At 39.1% G+C, this 17961-nt stretch overlaps 1 protein-coding gene across 2 annotated transcripts in view; it reads right to left on the bottom strand.

Annotated features, from left to right (window-relative positions):
* Positions 1-17961, bottom strand: part of LOC136872329 (calcium load-activated calcium channel) — a 179651-nt gene that overhangs the window by 32325 nt on the left and 129365 nt on the right. For both annotated transcript variants that reach the window (XM_068227370.1, XM_067146140.2), the window contains one exon: positions 16799-16943. In XM_068227370.1, the coding sequence (XP_068083471.1) occupies positions 16799-16943 (145 nt within the window). The remainder of the gene's footprint in view (positions 1-16798; positions 16944-17961) is intronic.

A 17961-nucleotide genomic window follows, 5' to 3' on the forward strand; every position in this document is an offset into this window, starting at 1 on the left:
CAGTTCCGCAATCATGGAGTCTTCACCAGGAGCCTTGTTATTTTTCAGTCTGTTCATGTGGCGCTTGATTTCATCGCGATTTGGTGGAGAAGATGGCAGGTTTTGGCTCACTCGTTTGTTTGTTTTGATGGGGTTGGCTGGTTTTTCACAGTTTAGAAGGTCGTTAAAATACTTAGCTAAGATTTCGCAGTTTTCTTCATTTGATGTTGCAAGACTTCCACCTTTCCTTAGAAAGCAAAGGGAAGGTGCCTTGTATCCTTGTACCTTCTTTTTAAAATTTCTGAAGTATTCACGAGTCTCACCTCTATGAAAGTCTTGCTCAATCTTGTCCAGTAGTTCCTTTTCATACTTGCGTTTCTCACTGCGTATTATTTTTGCTGTTTGTGCTTGTTGTGTTTTATACATCTTCCAATCTTCTTCTTTTTTCGAGGTGTAATACTTTTTCCACGCATTCAGACGATCCTCTAAGGTCTTCTCACAGTTATCGTTCCACCACGTGTGCTTCGTTCTCTTCTTGATTTCGGCCACTCCTTTTGCAGCTTGTATCATCTGCTTTCACGTGCTGCTGAAGTCTTTTTCCACTGGTTGGGCAAGTTCTTTGAATTCATTCTCTCTTTCTCTGAGCTTTTTTGTGTAAAAACAAATTATGGTACGTTCGTTCTTATTTTTGTTGAGAGGAATTGGCTGAAACTTGATTACTGATACGTAGTGATCTGAGTCTATGTTTATTCCCTTTTTTTACGGTAACGTTCATGATTTCCGGACTGTATCTTCGAGATACAGCAACATGGTCTATTTGGAATTCTCTTATTGTTTTGTTTGGGCGTCTCCATGTCATCTGTTTTCTTGGTAAGTGACGAAAGTGTGTTGACATCAGTTGGAGGTTGTGGTTATCACATAGTTCAACGAGGCGTTCTCCATTCTTGTTGGTTCTTTTGTGTGTTGGGTAGAGCCCAACAACTTTCCTGTGTTTCCGTTCACGTCCTACCTGTGCATTAAAATCACCCATTAGGATCTTGACAAGGTGTTTCGGGATTTTCGCTAATCTGGCATCCAGGACGTTCCAGAATCTATCTGTGCCTTCCAGGTCTTTTATGTTTTGTTCATTAGTTGGAGCATGTGCAATGACTAGCGTATATGTTTTATTTGCACAACACAGGGATAGTAGGCATAACCTATCATTAACAGTTTCAAAATTTGAGACTGATCTAAGGATTCTGGTGTTGACAGCAAAAGCTGTACCGAAGACAGGGTTGTTTTTTTTCATTACTCTCTTATGGGATCTGCTCTTGAAGAACCGATACCCTTCAGACTCAAAGGTATCTTCGTCAGTGAAGCGAGTTTCTTGCAGAGCCATTATTGCGATTTTATTTTCGTGGAGGGCATTGGTCAGCTGTTTCATCTTACCAGTTTGTATTAGACTGTTTATGCTGAACATTGCCAAAAAAGTCTTGGATATGGGTTTCAGCTTTCGTGACTCGTCTTTAGCATGATGTTGCATCCCCCCCAGAATCCGAACGGGATGCATGCGTCGCTTGTCGGCGACGGTGGATTTCTTTGAAAAGTTGCCACCTAGGGTATCAAGTTCATGACTTTGTTTTACCATCATGCTTGAGAAGCTTTAGCTTAACTTGGAGCAAATTGCTCATTCTGAATACAACCAAGGTTGTTAGCCCTGAAGGGCCTCAAGATGTTCTCCGGCTGCGGGCAGGCATTACCTCCTTACAATAGAGTAAAATAATATATTATTATTGGTCCACCTTTTCAATACAAAATGAAAATTACATAGGGACTAGTTTCGACCTAGTAATAGGTCATCATCAGCCTGAAGTAAATTAAAGCGTAAATATCGAAGAAAACATAAACAATGTAAACACAAGTACAGTCTTTTTAAAGGTACATACCAAGTGGGAAGTTGAGTAGAGATATATTAAAAATAATAACTCTTCCAATTGACGAAGCACTGAGCGGAAGTTATGTAAAGTTCGATGCGCCGTAAATTATAAAAGACCACAGTGCACTAAATGATGTAATAAAGAAGAATAGTAGGTTGAATGCTGGCTTCTTCTTAGCTGTTGTATATTCGAAGAAGATTACGTCGTATTTTATAAGGTATTGATAGACGTCAAAATACATGGATGTTGGAAAGGCTCTTCAGTTTTTTGGAACAAGGCAATTGTTGCGTGTGGAGGCTTAGGAAACCCGAATAGTTATGGTTTTCCTGCCAATTTATTATTATTATTATTATTATTATTATTATTATTATTATTATTATTATTATTATTATTATTACAAATTTTCATCCAATTATGCTGTGGCCCTGTTTCAAATATTGCCATTTCTTCGGCGCTAAATTCTGTATCTGTTAAATTCTTAACTGGAGGATAGAAATTACCATTACCATTCGATATCTTATCGTTTCCTTTCTCCTCTTTCCGTCTCTTCAGTAATTTGAGTTTCCTATCTAATGCATCTTGCTTCTTTTTTGGAATGAAATACAATGAATTCTCTACATTATCTCCTCCCATACCAAACCCCGAACATCTTTCGTAATCTGCAGATGAAGGTCATATAAGTCCTGGTTCAGATAACTTTTCTTAATATATAAGAACCTAATTTCACTTTTCAATCATATTCGATTCACTTTCAACTGAGTCACCCTCTCATGTCTTTGCAAAATGCCCCTCCTCTCTACCGACTTCAAATGTTTTGGAATTAATTAATTTGCTGGACAATTCTTAAGAAATTGTAAGTCCTTGGATATTTTGGCTATTTTTACTTCTGTGTTTTTAAATTTATTCGTTAATTTTCTAGCCTGACTGGCATGCTAAGAATTGATTATTTTCACCATGTCCAAAGATTAACTGATGTTTTGGCACCACTGAAGTAGAGAGTAGTTAACTCTTGAAACATGTACAATAATTAAGTATAATAAAATATGTAAAGCACTGACAAGGCGGGAAAGTGTTCTATAGAAATTTGAATGTAAGTCAATACGGACAGGATTAACCAACATGGTGAAAAAAAACCATCAACAAAGGACCCCTCCTTAACATTACCGAAAGCTGCTTCATACATATAGATCTATATTTCAACCCGAATCATAATCTTAATGAAATTTCAGAAAAAGCCAAATATCATTTTTGACTTTCTAATTCCCATTTTCAGAAATGTCAAACCAACAAGTCATAATTCAGTTTTTCATAATATTCACAGCACCTTCCCACATCCTTCAGCCCCGCCTTAAACCCCCCCTACCCTCCACCCCTCTCCTTCGCGACCTCTCGCCTTGCCCCACCCCTCGCCCTCCTTGTCCCTCCTCTTCCTTTACCTTTAAATCTCACAACCGTTAGTATGAGGCACACACAACAATAGGCCACACACACCACATGTCGCAATGAGAGGTAAGTCTCATATAACCTATGCTATCTAACTAACACGCTCTCTCCTCCAATTCATTTAAAAAAAATTATCTAATTTTATTCAGGTTAACTTCATGGACTCCACAATGAATTGCAAATTTTATACCAGACACAATGTATCTATTTTAACCACATCTTTATAATCTGTCCTGACAGTGCCCAACAACATTTCAGCATGATTTTAACAAGCACTATGAGAGCATTTCATTTTATTACGTTGATTGATGTTGAAACACCATCTAGGAGTTCTAAGTCAGCTGGTGGTAGTTTACAGCTAACACCACTCAAGTAGATTTGGTGATTGACTACAGGATCAACATTTACCAGTTCCTGGTTTACAATTGAAATTGCATTGACTAGCAGTGATGTAACTAACAGTTCTGTGAATATTAGTGTGTGAAAGAGTCTCGATAATGAGCATACTCAAGATGCTAAGAATTTAGAGCCTAGTTTATCCTCATAATTTCATCCCAGTTTTTAATGTCAATTGTATATATTTGTTCATTTGTTTTATGTCAATTGTGCGTATGTACATTTGTTTAGTTATTAGATGTTTTAAATTAAGGTTGATGATGGCCAGCCCAGGCTGAAACTAGTCCCTAGTTAATGTAAATCAAAATATTGCATATATAGTATTGAAAGGTGGACCATTACAACATTAATTTAATAATTATTATTGTCCTTAAATGGTACCAAATTGGCCACAGTAGGCGAGAAACTGAGAGACGTCTGTTAGCCGTGTTTAAGTTAGTATCAAAGAGGAGTCTACGTGGAATAGTATCAGAAATAAGCCCATGAGTAAGCTGATATCAGAAAAGGGATCTGAAAGGAGAAAGAGTCTGTTTTAGAAATGTGAGGGGCTGGATATACTGTAGTTTCACCAATAATAATTGAGAGCTTAAGACTTTGTGGAGAGTAATTAAGGTACTCCAAGCGACGTGTTACACAAATACACAGTATGGGGAAGCAGGCTTTAAATGCATCAAGATGACAGAGCTTGCAGGGTTGTGAAAAACAGTTTAAATTGGTACAACCTAGGACGAAATTTGGATCAAACTTTAGGTGAATCTTCTATTTGGAAGTACTGGAGGACGTATAAATCTATGCAAAGTCATTCAGGTGTCCGTGGAAGAGCCAATATCTGCAAGTAAGTATTATCTGTATTAAGACTAAAGAGTGGAAGAGTACGTCAAGTTAGGAGAACTGAAAAGACTTTAATTCAGTTCAAGTTTGAGAATGATGAGTTCCCTCTGTAAAAGAGAATATTTGTATATGTTTGTAAGGTCAATATATGTATTTTTGTCTAAGCTATTAATATAGGTGTTATGTGCTTGGTGAAGGGTTAATATGACTTCTTGTATTGCTCCTAGAATCGAATCCAAGTCCCCAGCCAGTCCAATCCTTATAATCATTTCAACGTAATGTCTGACTATTAATTTCTAATCTGTATCATTTTATCTTCCCTTTCCTCTTAACTGTCAGCTAAAATGAGAGTTGACAATCTTATTGTTTTAACTTTTATAACAACATTTAATACTAACATGCTTTCCATATTCTAAGGCTTACTGGATATGAGTAAATGGCTGTTAGATTTCTCAAACAAAGGTGTAGTCTTCCCAGAAAAAAATAAAAATGGAAGGGTCGTTGATTCATTCCTATGATAAGATTGCCAGAATAATTTTGTGACAATTTATTTAGACGATTCTCAATTTATTACAAACTAGCTAATGTACCCGTGCTTCGCTACGTAATTCTACACTGTATACAGCATTCTAGGTCAGGTGGAGTAGACGTGATCAAGATTGTATTAAACTGCACAGCTCTTTATGTTACCCTAGAAACGCGATGGGGAAGTCACGAAACATCTTTTCTCATATGAAGACTGGGTTAGAGAATTTTCATTGTAATAGTAGACCTGCTTGCCTACCATCAGTCATATCAGGTTGGGGAGTTTTCATTATAATGGCAGACACTCACTCTCCAACTGCATTTTTAGATCCTCAGAATGACTGTCTTAGTGGTTTTCCCAACTGAAATGAACATAGGTAATTACAATGACATCAGTAGGAATGGCGCAATTAAAAGCAATGCTTTCATATGAAATACTCGATCAAATGAAAAACCACACATTTTTGATCTAACAGTCCAAAGTTACAGAGCTGGAATGACCAAGCCGCAGATATCCATGATCCATGAGGAGTCTTCATTTTTTATCGGTGGGGGGTTCGAATAGTGGAGAGTCCCAGGGCAAAAACTACACCTGTGTACTTCCCAGTTTCCTAGGAGTACCCAATGAGTTGGAAAATCTCAATTCAGTACACTGGCGGATTTCTCCTTCAAGCCAGATGAGAAACCCCACCTTCGCTGCTAATTTGGAATAAAATGAATGGAGATTTACTAAAAGTGAAGTGGAAGAAGCTTTTCTTAAGAAACGGCTCTTTTCAGAGTTGAATTTTGAGTTATTTAGTGAATTGTGCTGCTATAATTTGCAATAGGCCCAAACTGTAATTCTAGACCAGTTCATACTACAACTACTAAGAGAGCCTCCGCCTTAAGTGTGCACACTGCTCATTCAGAACAGCGCATCAGAGTAGGGATTGAATAGCTGGAATACTACGAACCAGTGTGTTACGTACCAGCAGGATCAGAAAATGTATAAACCAGAGGAATGGCATGCTAAAGGAGAAAGTTATCTAACTCACCAGCAGCTGTTCCCCACCAATATTCAGTCAGGTTGTTATGCTGGGTATGCAGCAGTAATCCCATCTATTGGAGGCGAGTGTCAGCATAAAAGACAAAGAACACCACAACAAACAATAGCCAATGTAATGTTATCATTGATCAATGTTATGCGCTTTCGATATTGTAGGCAGTCAAATTTAATTTTCTTCCAACTTCATACATGTTTCATTCTTTGTACTTCTGATCAATTGTGACAAGACCTTTTATTTACATTGTGAATCTTCCTACTCTAAGTAGAACTCAGGACTTTCAAGATTCCATCTTGAGTTAAATATTTATGTTATGTTAAAGTGTCTTTCTAATTGAGACTGTCATATTTACAGAGAAACTCTATATGGGGTTCGAACATTGTATAATATTTCTTCTTCTTCTTCTTGTCTGTTTCACCCACTTTGGGGTATGATAGATCTACCAATGGTTGGTGAGTTGTGTTTTCCTTGTTCTCCCAGTACTTTTTCATCCTTTCACACCTTGCCTACCTCTCTTCTTCAGAAATTCTGTATAGTCGTTTGGGCTTCACCCTGCCCTGAAACCACTTTATTTAATCTTTGGTTATTTTCTTTGCGGATCCATCTACAAGCATCTCTTCTGTAATTTGGAACTCTCGTAGATCTTTCTCAGTTTCCTTAAACCAGTTTGGCTTGGTTTTATTATTGCGGAAATAGTTATCCTTTTCGGGTCCTTTCTTAGAATGTGGCCATAGAAGTCAATTCTCCTTTTCCAAATTGTGTCAGAAATCCTTTCCGTTTTCCTATACAGGGTTTCATTGCTGATGTGTGAAAGTTCATTGTTATGGAATTTGGGGCCTAGAATTTTTCGTAGTATTTTCCTTTCCTTTATCTCCAACTTTTCCATTGGACCCTATGTAGTTATAGACAGTGTTTCTTCAGCATAAAGGGCTTCAGGCTTGACTACTGTATTATAATGTCTGATCTTGGAATTCCAGGAGAGGGATTTTTTGTTATAGGTGTCTTTCGTAAGCTGGAAAGCTGTTTCTATTTTGGTTCATCGAGATTCCATTGCTTTCTTCTCAAGACCATTCCAGCTCATCCATTCACCAAGGTATTTGAAATCCGTGATGATCTCTATTTTTTGTTCCCCCACTTTCAAATATTTTGGAGGATTCTTTCCAAAGACGATTTTGAGACCTATCTTCTCTGCTTACTTCAGCAGTTCGAAGGAGTACTCCTTGGCTTCCTCCCACGTCTCAGCTAGTAAGGCCATGTCGTCAGTGAAAGCTGAACATTTGATCTTGATACCCTTGTTTACGGATCCCAATCGAATTCCACCACTGGTTGTCTTATCCCATTCTCTGACTACCTTCTCCAAGGCACAATTGAACAGTATGAGGGACAGTCTGTCACCGTGTCGGACACCAGTTTTAATCTCAACAGGAGCTGAGATATCTCCCGTGAATTTGACTTTGGAAAATGTACTAGTGAGAGTTTCCCTAATAAGGTTTGTTGTTTTGTTGTCTAGACCTAATTCTTTAAGTAAAGAAAGGAGACTTTCCCGGTCTAGTGAGTCATATGCCTTCTGGAAGTCAATAAATGTGATGACATATGTTATTGTCCTAGATTTCTGGTATGCCATGAGATTTTTAAGGTTCAAGATTTGTTCCGGACAGGATCTCCCCTTTCTGAATCCTGCTTGACATTCTCCCAATTGATGATCTAACTGTGATTCTGTTCTATTGAGTAAGGCCTTTGAGAATATCTTACATGTAATTTCCAAAAGTGATGTGCCTCTATAGTTGTTGGGGTTCATTTTATCTCCATTTTTGTGGATTGGGTGGATAAGGGCTACCTTCCATTCTTCTGGAATTTTTTCTTTGATCCAGATTTCTTCAAAAACTTTCTGTAGGGATTCTATTGCTTCCTTGTTGGCATTCTTCCAAAGTTCGGCTGTGATCTGGTTTTCTCCCGATGCTTTGTTGTTTTTAAGGCTCCAAACAATCTTTTCTATTTCTTCGAAGGTTGGCGGCTGCGAGTCGGGATTGGTATTTGTTGGGCCATCAAATGTCATTTATTCGACTGGCGTTTCACTGTTGAGGAGATTTTCCAAGTAGTCGGTTAGTATCCTGCAGTTATCAGTGTTGTGATGTGCTATATTTCCATTTTTGTCCCGTAACTGTAGAGTCGGTGGCTTGTACTTCATTGTTCTCTGTTTAAATATTTTGTAGAAACTTCTTGTCTTGTTTTTAGTAAAGCCCGCATCTATTTGAATTAGCATCTGGTTTTCATAGGGCTTTTTAATTGTTTTGATATTTTTATTCACCATCTTCCTAATATTCAAGAATGTTTGTCTATTGCTTTCCGTTCGTTGTGACTGCCATTTGTGCTGTGCTTCCTTCCTCTGCTTCAATAGATCGTCACATTCTTCCGACCACCAAGCATGTTTTTTGACTTTTGTTATAGGGGCTAATTGTTCGGATTTTGATAAAAAGTTCTGTTTTATTTGATCCCAATCTTGTTTGTGTACATCCTTTGTCGCAAGATGGTATTTTTTCATTTTTGACAAGACTTTTTATTTATTTGAGAATCTTACACTGACGAATATAAGAATAAAATCTCAGCTATATTGTCAGAGCCTGTTAACAGACTGAGCTCACGTGACACCACCACCACTCGTGTCCGACTTGTTGGCTGAACGGTCGGCATACTGGCCTTCGGTTCAGGGGGTCCCGGGTTCGATTCCCGGCCGGGTCGGGGATTTTAACCTTAATTGGTTAATTCCAATGGCTCGGGGGCTGGGTGGGTGCAGCGTATTCAACATTAGAAATCACATTTTCACAGACATGCAGGTCGCCTAATAGGCCATCTACTAGAAAAAGACCTGCACCAAGCCTCTCCGGAGGCCATACACCATTATTATTATTATTACCACCACTAGTGTGTCCAACGCCACCGTGAAGCTCTTAAGGCAATCTTCAATTCCAAATCTGTCCCCGGGGGATGCAGTGCCACCTAGATTATATGGACTGCCTAAGATCCATAAAAAAGATGTTCCCCCTCAGACCTATTGTTAGTGCAATAGGTTCTCCTACGTATGCTCTGGCTAAATACCTAGGCAAATTGCTTCAGACACATATAGGACGTACTGAATCATACGTCAGGGACTCTCGGTATTTTGTCAACAAGCTGGCAACCACAACCCTATCTAATGCACTTTTGGTGAGTTTCGATGTGGAGTCCTTGGTTCACTAAAGTGCTGATTGACTCGGTCATGTCTCTCATTGAACACCTGTTCCCTGAGGACATTACTAAGCTATTTTACCACTGCATGACTTCCAGTTATTTCTTGTGGGGTGGAAATTTGTACGAACAGACGGGCGGAGTGGTTATGGGAAGTCCACTTTCGCACATAGTGGCTAATTCCTTTATGGAGCATTTTGAGGAGGAGGCTATTGCTTCGGCGCCCGTCAAGCCTATGATATGGTGGAGGTATATTGATGATGCTTTTGTGGTCTAAATCAACATCATCTTTCAATAAAATACACTATGGGGATGGAGTCGGATGGATACCTTCCTTTCTTGGATGTTCTAGTAAGAAAGAAACCGGACGGCACCTTAGGACATACCGTCTATCGTAAGCCTACCCACACAAATTGCTATCTTCATGCAGATTCTCACCACCATCCAGCACAAAAACCAGGCATTCTCACGACACTCGCCAAGAGGGTGAGAAGAATTTGTGAGCCATCACGTATCCAGGTGGAGATGGACACGCTCAAAGTCGCGTTCAAGGGTAATGGTTACATCGATTTGCAGATTCATAGAGCCGTGCATCCCAGAGAAACGACCAAGCAAAGCTCACGGAAGGAAGAAGTGAAGGGAACTGCCGACTTGCTTTACATCCAACATACCACAGATCAAATTGCCAAGGTCCTCCGCAAACACAATATAAAAACCGTGTTTGCCACCATCACTAAAATTGCTCACAGTCTGAGTAAAACTAATGACAAATTGGCCCCACTTTTACATCCTGGGGTATACGAAATTCCCTGTACTTGCGGTAAGGTATACAACGCACAAACGTGCCGGTCCATTGGTACCAGTATCAAAGAACACAAACATAATATTCGTCTCAACCAGGCAGAGAAATCGGCAATAGCTGAGCATGTTTTATCGTCGGGTCATGATGCCATGTTCCAAGATGCTTGAGCTCTTACCCACACTAGACACTACAGGTCCAGGATTATACGGGAAGCTGTGGAAATACTTAGAAATTCTAACAATTTCAACAGGGACACCAGCTATCAATTAAGTAATACCTGGTTGCCAGCCATTAAGAATTTACATAGGTAGTTCCCTTCCCTGTCCTTGCACTATTGTTATTTCATCTCGGTGTTTTCCAAATTCGTACATTCCTCGTCGCCAGATGTTTCATTCCAGGCTTGTGTCTATGTCATATGTTATGCACACATGTTTATGTGAACTGCTTAGACGGATTCTGATGGTTCGGTCAGCTTCAGCTTCGAACGCTAGCATTATGCCACGTCCTCTGAGCCAACTGGTGGCAAATGAACATACCATTTCCACTTCTATTATAACGTCAAAATTTTAAAGAGTCATTGTTTAAGAAGCCTTTCTTGTGGACAGTCGAGATTTCTTCTGAAGATGCAGAGCACAGTTCTCTGCAAAACGTAAAGAATTTCACCTTATTTTCTTGACACGGCATAAGCCCAAAAGCCACACAGTATCATGTCTATAAGTACGGGTCGTGAAAGCATCAATGGCAACAAGAATTATGTTGTGTTAAGTGTCGTTCTAATCGTGACTTCAAGATTTTGAAATTGTGATTATCTGAAGTTTTCTCCAGATACTTTTAGGGGCATCGTAAGTCCCATATTAAGAGTGTTTATATGTGCATTGATATAATGATATGTTTATTTACGATTGCCTGTTCTCATATTTGGCTGAAGATGACGCTCACCAGCATCGAAACTAGTTCCAAGTAAATGTTATAACTTGTTTAGTTTAATATTGGTATTGAAAAGGTGGACTTTTAATTTTACTTATCTATTACCCTTATCATAGCCGGTAAGGTAAAAGTGAATAAAACGTAAATGATCGGAGATTGTATTCCCTATAAAAAAATTTATGTAGTACTTTTCGATAGGACCAATAACATGAGTATTAAAAAATCAAGTTTTAGGCGCCTTCCCTTAAACTACCATTTTATCCAGGTTGAATAAAATTGTTTATAGCTTAAACTGTAGTTTCTTATTCCCAGACTCTATATACCGATTTTCATTAAATTCTGTTTACCCATTTTCCCATGGCTCGGCGTTTATACAAATACAAATTTCTTGACATGGTGCAAGCCCAAAAGCCTATACAATGTCATGTCTACAAATTCATGAATATGTGTTATCATAGCCGGTACGGTAAAAATGTATAAGACATTGTACTCAGCCGAAAAGGGAAAATTAATGACTGTTTTGGAAAGTTTGGAAATTTATCTTACAAAAAAAACTAATTTTGAATCATGTTTAAATAGAGAGAAGTGCAGAAGATAACCCACTGTATAGACTATGATCATTTAAGGAACAAAAAGAAGATAAAAAGGAGAAAAACTTGAAGATCTTAAAAATATATATATAGTATTCTCATTCAGTTCAAGAAAATTTTATGTATTGAACATTTTTATAATATTTCATAAGTTTTCTTTACTCGCTGATATGGTGTATTAGGACACAATAATTCTTTGAATTGTAAAAACAAAAGATTGTGTTATGTTGTTTTATTCTATGATCTGACCACTGATGAAGGGAATGGTTGAATTCCTGAAACTTGTTTGGTTGAATAAATAATTTTCTTTCATTAATACCCAGTGCATTGACAAGGCTGATTCGAATATAACTATTTTAAATATTTCTCTACTACATTTAAGACATACACTAGCGTCAGAAAGTTTAGACTGACCCATGAATTTTCACTTCCCATGAAGGATAGGGGCTATTTGTTGAAAATCAACATGGAAATACATATGTTTTTAGAACTAACTAGTTTCATTTCACATTTCACTAGATTTTCCTTTACACTGATCATTCACAGGAAGCTAGAAACACAATCACAACATCTTAAGCAATCAAACTGCCAGTTCATCAATGTGTCCACCCTTTGCTTTGATTACTGCTGTAGAGATGCGTGGCATTTTAGCTGTCAATTTTTCCAAAGTCTCAGTATTTATACATCCCCAGGTTTCTAACAGACATTGCCACAACCCATCCACACTGCCTGGCATCTTTTCTTTCACTTTCCTGTCAAGTTCTTCTCACAAAAGTTCAATATGTGACAGATCGAGTGATTGAGGAGGCCAGACCATTAATTCCAATTTTTCTTCAGCTTGTTTTCTTTCCAGTTACTGCATGCACAAATAAGAGGTGTGCTTAGGATCATTGTCCTGCTGTAGAACAAATCCTTTACCAATCAGCTTAATTCCAGATGGCATGGCATTGCGCGAAAGGACACGGTGATATTGTTACATTTACAGTATTCCCTCTACTTTCACCAACTTGATTATTTCCAAAACATCCCCACAGCATCTCATTTCCTCCTCCATGTTTTACAGACGGAATTATGCAGGATTCCATAACCCTTTCGCCGGGTGGCGACAAACATATTGGCGAAAATTGGAACCAAATTTTTCAAATTTAGATTCATCCGTCCAAGTACCCTTTTCCATTGTTCAGTGGTCCAGTTAGCATGCATTTTGGCCCATTGTAGCCTTTTCTGCCTGTGTACAGTTTTCAACAACGGTTTCTGTGCTGCTACGCAACCAAACAATCCCGCCTCAAGCAGATGATTTTTTACTGTTGTCACAGGCACAGGTTGTTCTCTTGTTTTATTTATCTCTGAGCAAATATCTACTGCTGTACACCTTCTGTCACGCTTGCTGTGGATTAAAATACGGTTATCATCAATTTTAGAAGTCTTCCTTGGACGTCCACTGCATGGTCGATCCTCATGCCTACCGTTTCCTGTCTGCGTTTCACTGCTCTGCGAATGCTGCACTCTGAAATTTTCAATTTTTCCGCAATTTTTCGGTTCGACCATCCAATTTCTTTATAAGCACAAGCCTTGGCTCTGTTTTCTTGGGTTATATTAGCCTTCTTCCCCTTATTTGATTGTTTGATGTGTGTTGTTACCGTAGTTATGCCCAGATAACAATGAAGAAAATAAACAATCTGGTACAGAGATTAGCATAAAATTGCTCAGGATAACCTCTGTAGGCTGTCGACTTCTAAGAGCGAGGAAACAAGAAGGACAAGTAATCACGTGAGAGAGGCATGATTATTACCTGGGAAAGGGCCAAAAGTTATCCAGGTAGAAGCAGGCAGCAAGAGCTGGGGACCATAAATGTCAACTTCTTTGAAAAGATAAAGTAAAATCTCGCAATATGCACTGAAATAGCTTTATAAAAGTGTTGAAAGCATCCATATATAAGTAACAGAACTAAAGTACCACTTCTTATCACACAAAAAACAATTATTTAAGAAAATTATTAATTTTTGTAGGTGAGTCTAAACTTTCCTGCGCTAGTGTAAATGATCAGAAATTTAATTATATATAACTTTAGTTATGCCGCATTTATCGATACGACCACTAATAATATAAATATTTCAGAATTAAATTTTAGGCCTTCCCCTAAACTACCATTTCACTCAGCATGAATAAAATTATTTATAGCCTGTATTGAAGTGACTTATCCCTCAACTTTACATACTGATTTTCACTAAATTCTCTTCAACCATTTTCTCGTGATGCATGTACATACATGCATACATACAGACAGACAGACAGACAGACAGACAGACAGACAGACAGACAGACAGACAGACAGACAGACAGACAGACAGACAGACAGACAGACAGACAGACAGACAGACAGACAGACAGACAGACAGACAGAAATTACGAAAAATTAAAAAGTGCATTTCCTTGTTACTGAGGACATGACTGATACAGAGGAACCAGAGGAATGGCATGCTAAAGGAGAAAGTTATCTAACTCCCCAGCCGTTCCCCACCAATATTTAAATTCTGAGCAATGTACAGACAAAACTCTTATTTTATATACACTGACTGAGCAAATGTCATGGGATAGCGGAGCACTGATGCGCAGGTGTGTTGTCTGCGCACCACACGCTCCCTGTGCCAGCAGCAGTTGTATAGGAGACCTTGTGAGTAGTGGCTGTGCAAGTGAAAGGTGTAACATGGAACGTCGTCGTGAGCTGACACTGTTCGAACGGGGTATGGTGGTCGGTGCCTGACGGATGGGAAGTGTGATTTCGGAAGTGGTGCAGGAATTCGACTTCACACGATCAACCGTGTCCAGGATGTATCGTGAATGGTTGAATGCAGATGACACCGTCCCGATGACGTTGGGTTAACAGTGGCACCCGTGTGCGGCGCCGGCTCCCATACCCCACAGAACCCATGTTCCTACGGATTGTCCACTGGGAGACGTGTCTAGCACAGCCTGTGTTGAATTGAGCCGTGATTTGTTGCACGGTTGCCCGTCTGTCACTACTGACAATCCATCTCAGATGTCGCCGGTCACGGTCATCGAGGGTGGCTAGATGGCCGGTCGTTTGTCTGTTGTGGACGGTGACACCCGCATTCAACCATTCACGATACATCCTGGACACGGTTGATCGTGTGAAGCCGAATTCCCACACCACTTCCGAAATTGCACTTCCCATTCGTCGGGCACCGACCACCATACCCCGTTTGAACGGTGTCAGCTCATGACATTCCATGTTACACCCGTCACATCCACAGCCACTGCTCACAAGGTGCGCTATACAACTGCCGCTGGCACAGGGGGCGTGTGGTGCGCATACAACACACCTGCGCATCAGTGCTCCGCTATTCCATGACATTTGCTCAGTCAGTGTATACGAAGGTTGGAACTTAAATAGTGGCAACTATTTACTTACAACAGATACAAAAGAGTTACATGTTAGCAACCTTTACTGTCCTTCAATGTAGTCACCAGCGTTGTGTATAACCCATTGCCAGCGATGTGGAAGTCGTAGTATACCTTTAGCAGAGCCTGTTCTGTTGATGGTGCGAATGGAGCGGTCTACTGCCTGTCGAATCTCTGCAACAGTTCTGAAGCGAATGCTCACGAATCGTCTGGTTTTGATCACTGTCCAGTAACGCGGCAAGAGCATGCACGACCTGCCCGATAAATGTCGGCCACAGTTTGCCGACCATCGTTGAAGGCTTTTACCCAACGTGCCACTGTTCTGTAAGGCAATGCAGATTCCCCGCAAGCCTCTTGAAGACCCTGTCTTGCTGTACGACCTCTGGCACATTCAATCTTGATCCAACTCCATGGTTCTTGTTTGGAAAACATAATGACGTTACATTAGACCGCTAGCTCACTAGTGACTGTGTTTCTCTCGCTTGTGCGTACGCAGGTGATGTGGGAAGGGCGAGTCAATTTGCTCTGGGGTATGGTAGGTATGTAACCTACTCTATTGTAATATTAGATTCCGTTGCATAGAGTTTCCACAGCAGTGTTGCCACTAAAGTTCCAACCCTAGTATATAGATTTTCATCACATGTTTTACAGCATATATATTAATGCGAGTTTCCTTCGTTCAACTAGTGTACAACTGCACAAAATGTGTTTACAGAATAAGGTAACATTCAGTAAATCAGCCAAAACTGAATGTAATCTGATCATTTGAAAAAATATTGACAATTGTTGAAATAACATACACAAATCATTGAATATCACTTCAATCTAAGAATGTACTGTAGTTAAAAAAACATATTAAACAACACTGATAACATGTTAAAATTAATCAAATTTGATTGTCATGTCCATAGGTCTCCTATAAGGTTTGTTACACTTTCGTGTTGGAGTTCTATACTTTCTTCATGATTAAACTGCCTTTGAAAGGTTACTAATGGAACACTTCATATCTTGCGTAATGCTTACGGCGGCAAAGTGCAAACTTGTTGAATATGGTAATGAGGCACGTTACATTTTGTATTAGCAGGGCTGTCCTGGAGCCAAAATGGATTAAATTGGCGTTGTTCACCCTTCTAAAGTGGTACACATTGGCTTGTGGAGATTGGTTGTTGTGTTCTGTTAATGTAAGTTTCCTTACTGTTTACTGTGCTGCTGAAATAGGTGCAATCATCCTATGGAATAATAGTCTTGATTTTGAGCTCTTAGGTAGTTGTGAAATTTGGTTGTTGTGCCTCCAGCAGGGCAACAAGCATCTGGCCTCACAAGATAAGAAGTGTTCCATTTGTAACCTTTCAAACACAGTTTAATCATTCAATACTCGGGTATGTTATTTCATCTTATGTTCCCGAGCAGCTGAAGATAATCAGTTGTAGAGCAAAACCGGTCCTGCAGATGGTGTATTTTTAATGTAAATACATTGTACTTGTAACAAGTAGTACTGATTAGGTAGAATTATCGCCATTATATAATTGTGAAATTCATCAATACGGACATGAAAAATAATAAACTTTAATGCGTTCTATATTCTCATCTTGTTCCCTTTTGTGGGAAAGCTCCTGCTAACTTTCAATTTTAGAGGCCAGTCTAGGATTCATTTAAAATTTTCTACTTGCCAAATTATGAAAGAAAATTTCATCTTACCTGTCTGATTGACATTGTACATAATATATACAGAAATATAAATGAACACTCAGTATAATCATCTCCAGGAAGGTTCCGATGAGATAAACCTTGTATCCAAGAGATCGGTACAAATGGTAGTCTGGCAACAACACGACCATCAAATCTGAAAGGAAAGAGGGGATATTTCATGAGTGACAATTAAGAATGACTTAACTCATCAATAACAGCAGTTCTTCATCTTTATCAGTAGAATATTTTTTTCATTCATTGAGTACTTCTTACTTATTTTCTTTTTTTTCTTTCAAGACTTCCTTTTTATCAAGACCCAGAAGAAATTCAACAATAATCTTTTCTTTTTTTTTCTTTTTTTTTTTGCTAGTGGCTTTACGTCACACCGACACAGATAGTTACTTATGGCGATGATGGTATAGGAAAGGCCTAGGAGTTGGAAGGAAGCGGCCGAGGCCTTAATTAAGGTACAGCCTTAATAAACTGAAAATGGGAAACCACGGAAAAACATTTTCAGGGCTGCCGACAGTGGGATTCAAACCTACTATCTCCCGGATGCAAAACAATAATTTTACTACTGCCATATAGTACATTCCACTTTGCCATACTCTGTCATTAAACAAGGTCCAATCACAATAATGCATAAAAGATGTTCCTGCGGCCCAATTATCTTCATTTAATTAGCTTGTTTTGTTTGATCACACATAAGACTACTACCCAGCAGGTGATCCACATAGTCACTTCTGTCTTCTACAATCAAGAAGAAATATTTTTAGACAAAAGAAAGACACTGCATGTCGTTATTAAAGTTCTAATTCCTACCATGTTTTTATGTGACCACCTATTTTTAAAATTTTGAAAATGTTTTCCACATTATTACCAGCAGCAGGCTGTGCCACTGTTCCTTTTTTTTTTTCTATTTGCTTTACGTCGCACTGACACAGATAGGTCTTATGGCGACGATGGGATAGGAAATACCTAGGAGTTGGAAGGAAGCGGCCGTGGCCTTAATTATGGTACAGCCCCGGCATTTCCCTGGTGTGAAAATGGGAAACCACAGAAAACCATCTTCAAGACTGCCGACAGTGAGACTCGAACCCACTATCTTCCGATTATTGGATACTGGCCGCACTTAAGTGACTGCAGCTATCAAGCTTGGTGCCACTGTTCAG

This window comes from Anabrus simplex, chromosome 4 (genome assembly GCF_040414725.1).
Source record: "Anabrus simplex isolate iqAnaSimp1 chromosome 4, ASM4041472v1, whole genome shotgun sequence".
Classification (NCBI taxonomy): domain Eukaryota; kingdom Metazoa; phylum Arthropoda; class Insecta; order Orthoptera; family Tettigoniidae; genus Anabrus; species Anabrus simplex.